This window comes from Chenopodium quinoa, unplaced genomic scaffold, assembly GCF_001683475.1.
Source record: "Chenopodium quinoa cultivar QQ74 unplaced genomic scaffold, ASM168347v1, whole genome shotgun sequence".
Classification (NCBI taxonomy): domain Eukaryota; kingdom Viridiplantae; phylum Streptophyta; class Magnoliopsida; order Caryophyllales; family Amaranthaceae; genus Chenopodium; species Chenopodium quinoa.
Window position 1 is genome coordinate 743,975 of NW_018744066.1, and position 6,999 is coordinate 750,973.

General features: G+C 37.4%; 1 protein-coding gene across 1 annotated transcript; it reads left to right on the forward strand.

Annotated features, from left to right (window-relative positions):
* The first annotated feature begins 464 nt into the window (after positions 1-464).
* On the forward strand, positions 465-6,431 carry LOC110690880. The gene is made up of 5 exons (XM_021867780.1): positions 465-1,066; positions 2,145-2,248; positions 2,587-2,763; positions 3,019-4,877; positions 6,078-6,431. Exons 1-5 carry the CDS (start codon positions 888-890, stop codon positions 6,225-6,227), a joined length of 2,469 nt encoding a protein of 822 aa, XP_021723472.1. The 5' UTR covers positions 465-887; the 3' UTR covers positions 6,228-6,431.
* The last annotated feature ends 568 nt before the right edge of the window (positions 6,432-6,999 follow it).

Here is a 6,999-nt window from a genome sequence, read left to right on the forward strand (position 1 = left end):
AAAAAAATAGATAGAGCATCTTGTAATAATGGAAGAAGTAAAATACCTAAACATATGCAAGTATTAGGTTAAATAGAAAGACATCGAGTAAATTTGTATCAAATGGTATGACTAAAAGTGTTAAACTGTTAATAATTCAATGCAATTCAACCTCAAGCTCAACTCGAAAACTAACAATCTTTTTAAAAAATCGAAATTCGACTGAAACTCACAATCTCAAACTTGAGTTTGAAATGACATCGAGTAAATTTGTATCAAATGGTATGACTAAAAGTGTTAAACTGTTAATAATTCAATGCAATTCAACCTCAAGCTCAACTCGAAAACTAACAATCTTTTTAAAAAATCGAAATTTGACTTAAACTCACAATCTCAAACTTGAGCTTAAGTTCAAACTCATTTCAATTCAAGATCAACTCAAACTAGCCTTATACTCGGCTAGATATAAGCTATCATTAAACAGTCTCATACAAGATTTTACGTCGAGATTAAAAAAAGGGAAAAATTGAGAGAGCGTTTACAACGACAATAATTCTAGTGGCGTCTCAAAGCTTGATGATTTTGTCTCTCTCTTTCATTCTCTCTCCTCAATTGCGCCAAATAATAGCAGAAACCGGAAAATAAATCATTGACAAGATCTCTCTCTATATCTTTCTGATCCTCTCAACTCTAACCCCAACTCTTTTCTCTTTCTATAACCAAGTCTTTCCCTAATTTCTTCTTCATAATCTTATTAAAATTTCCCCCCTTTTAAACATTTTTTGATTTATTTTATTAATTTCTTCCTACCCATTTCATCATCTCTCAGAAAAATTCAATATTTACTGTTTTGATTGATTGATGTGAGCTATTGTGCAATTGTGTCGGAGTGATTTCGCCGGAAAATCATGCCTCCGGCGGTAAATTTGATGGAAATGGCGGAATCGTTGCCGTGTTCTTCTTCAATGGAGTCGCGGTTTCCTGATCTTAGAAGTGTTCGATGGCGTATAAATCTTGGGGTTCTTCCCTCTTCTTCTTCCTCCTCCATTGATGATCTTCGCCGTGTCTCCGCTGATTCACGCCGTCGGTAATTTCCTCTGTCTAATTAGCTTGCTTACTTGTTAATTAATTCTAATCTGGGAAAGATTAATTTAGGGTTCATGTTGTTGTCATCGGTTTTATGAATTGGGTTTTGGTTTTTAGATGATTTGGTTTCTGGGTTTTAAGTTCTGTTTGCTTATTTGCTTGATTGTATTTTATTAATGAAATTAGTTGGAATTTCATGAATTAATTAAAATATTGGCCTTATTGTTAGTTACATAATTGAGCTTACCTGAATTCCTTTTTTTGTAATTTTATAAGGAGAAATGTATTGTTGTATTAATCATAAGATTCACAACATACCTTTATGTTCTCCATAGTTTACAGTTTGAAAGAAAAATCATGTAGTTTTTTTTGGGGGGGTGGGGGAAGAGGGTGAATTTGTGGTATTTGGTCATTTTTAGTGTTTTACTCTCGGGTGTATTTTAATTGTTTGTAAGGACATTCAACATTGATTTCGCTTGTGTTTTTCGATGATTTAGCTGATGTTGGATACGGTACATTCTTATTACTTGTAACTGAAGGATACATGTTATAATGTGTAATTTGTTCGTTGATATCTTGTGGATTTACTCTTAATTGCTAAAGTTGAATCGTTTTCACGGCATAATGGCATATAATGCTGTTTCATTGACCTTGTAGTAAAAACCTGACATTTCATGTACTTAAGTATGAATTTTAGCTGAAGTATCCCCAATGGAGCAATTATAGAATATAATTGAGTAAGCTCTTTGAGTTTATTCGAAAGGCTTAAAATATTCAGAGATGAATTTGTATGGTGTAGAGACTTTCCAACCACCCAAGTAAAAAATGCATACTAAAAGTACAGAGATAAGTTGACTTAGATAAGGCGCCACTTTAAGAGTTTAAGTATACCAAATTCATTAACTCAATATTCAATTTGATACCCTGCTTGATTTGCTTTGGTAACGCACTGTAATTCATCTAGTAAAAACTTGACAAATCATTTTTTCAAATTTTTTTATTTACAAACCTGTGATTGCCTTCTTGAAATAACCTAGATTTGTTTCTTGTTCTGAAGAGAATTAATGTTTTTTCCACAGGTATGCTGCCTTAAGGAGGCGCCTCCTTGTTGATCCACATGTAACCAAATTTAGTGACAATTCTTCAGATCTAGTTGTAGATAACCCACTGTCCCAAAATCCTGGTGAGCTTTATTTTATGCATTTTAATCAGATTTATATAATATATACTGTACCTTGGGATTGTTGCTTCGAATCCTCTATATCTCGTTAATTCTTCATATTGTCATGTATCCGTATCAGACACTCTACATTCCAATAGTGTGAAATCCATACCTAACATTTCCATTTTCATCTAGACACCTCACTTATCATTAATTGGATAATTTGTAGAGAAAAGTGATAATAAGAAAGGAGAAAAATTATAGAAAAAGTTTGCTGTGTATGCTCAAGTACTCATAGAAAGGGGAAAATCAATGATAGCGGAATTTTTGAGTTGTAATTTTGCTGTTTATTTGTGCAGATAGCACATGGGGTCGCTTTTTTCGAAATGCAGAGTTGGAACAAATGGTTGACAAAGATTTATCTCGCTTGTACCCTGAGCATGGTAGTTATTTCCAGACACCAGGATGTCAAGGCTTGTTGAGGCGGATTTTATTGTTGTGGTGCCTTCGACATCCAGAATGTGGTTATAGACAAGGTAGAGTGCTGCTTTGATTAGTACTAAGGTTGTTTTGGATGGCGAGACTTGCATGTTGTAAAAGTTAACGTACTGTGATAATGAGTCGTCTTTTTATTTCCTTGATAATATAATTTTTTGCATCCAGGAATCAGAACTCATGGAGTCATAACCCATGAATTTCTTGATTTAGTGGATGTTAACTATGATCACATAGGAATCAATAATTCTCCTCTTGCTTCTAATTCTTTTTTTTTGGCTGTGCTCCAATTGTAGGGATGCATGAACTATTGGCTCCTTTATTATATGTACTTCATGCTGATATTCAGCATCTTAATGAAGTTCGACAAATTTATGAAGAGCACTTTGTAGACAAATTTGACGAGGTTTTGTTGCATGAAACTCATGATTTCAATTTCAAGATATCTGTGAATAGTCTAGAAGATGATGCTAGCCCTCAAGAAAGACCCAGGAAACATACAAGTTTTTCTGAACTTGATGCCAGTGTACAAATCATTGTTCAGCTAAGTGATCCTTACGGGGCAGAGGGTGAGCTTGGCATTTTGTTATCTGAAAAGTTTATGGAACATGATGCATACTGTATGTTTGATGCTTTGATGAGCGGAGCAGGTGGTGCTGTAGCCATGGCTGAGTTTTTCTCCCATCCACCAGCAAATGCCACCCAAACTGGCTTACCCCCAGTCATTGAAGCTTCGTTGGCACTTTACCACTTGCTTTCCATTGTTGATTCCTCACTGTACAATCACCTTGCTGAACTAGGTGTTGAACCTCAATACTTTGCTCTTCGTTGGTTACGTGTTCTATTTGGCCGTGAGTTTTCTCTTGAGAACCTGCTGGTTATCTGGGATGAGATGTTTTCATATGATAACAGTGCATCTGGTACAGCTCCAGCAAATGATCCTGGGGTCTTGAACTCCCCCAGGGGAGCGTTTATCTCTGCCATGGCTGTTGCCATGATGCTCAATGTGAGATCTTCTCTGCTTGCCACTGAATATGTCACTTCGTGCCTTCAAAGATTACTCAATTTCCCAAAAAACGTAGACCTGGAGAAATTGATAGGAAAAGCAAAATCTTTGGTGGCACTTGCTCTAGCTGCTAATGTTCCTTCACATTCTACTCCAGTGATTGGGCTTGGCCCCCTTGGCCCCCAGAGCAAGCAAATGGCAGTGAAATGTCATGCACATAGCCTTTCATTTGATTCACGTGGTCCAGGAACACCTGTGAGTCTTGTACCTGAGACATATTGGGAAGAGAAATGGAGAGTTGCACAGGAGGTTGAAGAAACTAAGAAGGAAACTTCTGCCAAACAGGTATCATCTCAGAAGAAAGGTTGGACAGAGAAGATCAAATCAAAATTATCTAGAACGGAATCTGACCCATCTCCATCAAAAAAAGAAAGTAGACAGAAGGATAAAAGACCAGCTGTCAGAAGAAGTCTGCTTGAAGATTTGTCCCAGCAGCTGAACTTTGGGGAAGATTCTGAAGAAACAGATCATGATAAATTTTCTTGTCTTGAGGACCCCCCTTATATTGAGTCTGATGTATACGTTCAAGATGCTGAGCATGAAAACGATGCTTACTCTGGCGAGAGATGTTCTGGCCTAAGTGTTGCCAGTGAAGAGCATTCTCCCGCCTTTTCAGAGCCACTGAGTCCTGCTGAAAATGACTCTGAGAAGAGCAGTATTGGTTCACATATATCCCATGATTCAATTGATGGCGAAACCCATGACTCTTCTTCGTTTCAATCCACTGCAGAAGAGTCACTGCTACCAATTTCTGATGCTCCGGATGCAAATGCTGATGGAGTGTTTGGTTCTGATAGTAGCTCAAAAGAAATACCAACAACAGCTTCAAAGGAACGAAAAGGTTTATCTGGGAAGTTTCAGTGGTTCTGGAAGTTTGGGCGCCAATCCTTTGGTGAGGGAACTTCTGATAAAAGGCCTGAGGTTGAGGATGTAAAATCATCTGATGGAGGAAGTCTTAAGGTGAATAAACCAGGATCTTCTGTTGACGAGGCAAATTACAGCCTTGCGAATATAAAATCAGATGGCTGTGACCAGAAAATGTTATGTGCGTTGAGGAACCTTGGCCAATCTATGCTGGAAAATATTCAGGTATTGCTCAAAGTTGAACCTATTGACTTTATTATTTTGCTCCCTTCAATGATCAGATTTAGGTGTTTGCTTTCAAATAAAATACGTAGTAGCTATAATTGTTTTTTGCATTTTTATAAATGAAACATTACTACATGAGAACCATGCTCTATTTTGTAAATTGTAAAACCAGAGTTGAGCAAATTGATTGTTTATCTATAATCCTCTAAAATTAGCATGACTTACTGACAAGTGACAACTATATGGTCTAGCAACCTTTGTAAGCGAACTAGAATAAAAATAAAGGGGTGCTTCCGAATAACCCATGTACCCCATCAATGATAGACTCTAGAGCATTCTACTCCCCACCCCTTCTTTTCCTTGAGGTAGTTTTGCAGTAAAGATTAAAAAAAAGGTTAAATCCTGGAGATTGTCTAATAGCTAATCCCCCCCTCCCCCCGGTTTTTTGTCTTTCAACACCAAAGTGATGCAATGTAGGCCATTGATTGTTTAGCTATGACTTTGATCTCAATGTACGCGTGCTTGTGTGGCTATGATTGTTGGTCTTCAGCCACTGTGGACTATTTTGGTATGTAATAGAGAATTTGTCTGAGCTTCTATCATTGGCAGAGAATTGAGTTTATATCCCTGCTTAAAAACCTCATGCCTTTAGGTGGTCCATTGTTAGGTCTAAAGATTTTAAACCAACTTCAATTTTTGTACTCTCTACTTTTTTTGCTTTCTAGCTCGATGATTTAGTAAAAAGGTTTGTGGTGTTGTGATACTACAACTCAATGTTGATCTCTTCGATCAATCCCCCCTTTTGCTATCTCTTAGTGTTTCCCATCTACTGGTAGAAATTTGGTTTCTTCGGGAGTTCCAAGTTTTTAGGTGGTCCAAATCCTCCTTTTGGTAAGACCATGATGTAGATTGTAGAAACTAGAAAGCAGCTGTTACTAAGGCAGTTTATGCAATTTTACGGTAGATAAGCCATCTATGGTAAAATTGTCCAGTGGGGGGTGTGTAAATATGAAATGCTTAGCGTTATGCTCTACGAGTACTAATTAGAGAAAATCCATTGTTCATGTCTGGAGATTACATACTAGCATTTTAATTGATGGGCTTATCTTGTGGAAGCTGAAGAACTCTGTCTGACAGATGATCTTCTATTTATTTTGCGTCTTGGACTGTTGATTAATGATCATGCGATTTGTGTGGCAGGTAGTCGAGTCCACATTCCAGCAAGAAAAAGGTCAAGCTGGCTCATTAGATAGCCTTTCTAAACATGCCCTAGTTGAGAAAGGGCAAGTAACTGCAATAACTGCTCTTAAGGAGCTTCGGAATATCAGCAACCTTCTGCGGGAGATGTGAGGCTGGTTCAACTTCTCTGTCACCTGTATATAATATTGATTTTGTAGCTAAATGCTTCTACATGTATACAAAGAATAAAGAGAAATTCTATATTAGCTCAGCTTTAGTAGATTGAATTATCTGAGAGCCTGAAGAGCAATTTGTAAATGAGAAATGCCATTTGTTTCTTTGAATCCATTCTGGATATCCGATTTTGTCCATTAATTGCAAAGACTTATTTACTATGCATTCTTTGCATACAAGTGAAACACGGTTATTTACTATGCATGTTCAATACTTCGGCCTTCGGGCTTCTTGAAATATTGCAGGAATACTCTCTGCAGGTGAGTGTGTTGATTGCAGGTTTGCTATTCTCAGGCTGATGATAAATGTGCTGAATTGTTATAAGGGCATGGGCATTCAAAGGTATATTGTCCAAAAGCGCTAAATACAAGTTTCTCTTATTGATTAACAAGTTTGTGGCTCAAGAGGGTAAATTTGTAATATAACCAATAAGTTAGGGTTAATAGTATAATTTTGTCCGAGTATGGAAGAAGGGTAGAACTTCACTAGAGATATCACGGCTTCAACGGAGGAGGAAGAAGCTTCCATGGAGTGTTCAAAGCTCCAGAATAGCTTCAATGGAGGAGGGCGATAACCCTACCATTTAGGGTTAGGGTTAGCCATGCCATGTAAATATGGCTTTGGATTGTAGATCATGGGCTTGGCCACGGGCCTAAGACCTTCTTGAGCCCAACCCAATATCCATGGGTCATGTTGGGCCAAGTTGGCT

What these genes read in the sequence shown, in the direction of transcription:
- LOC110690880 (XM_021867780.1), top strand. Translation starts at nt 888, where the DNA reads ATGCCTCCGGCGGTAAATTTGATGGAAATGGCGGAATCGTTGCCGTGT. An exon ending in AGAATGTGGTTATAGACAAG is followed by an intron (nt 2,764 to 3,018) that starts GTAGAGTGCTGC and finishes CTCCAATTGTAG; the next exon opens with GGATGCATGAACTATTGGCT. An exon ending in CTATGCTGGAAAATATTCAG is followed by an intron (nt 4,878 to 6,077) that starts GTATTGCTCAAA and finishes TTTGTGTGGCAG; the next exon opens with GTAGTCGAGTCCACATTCCA.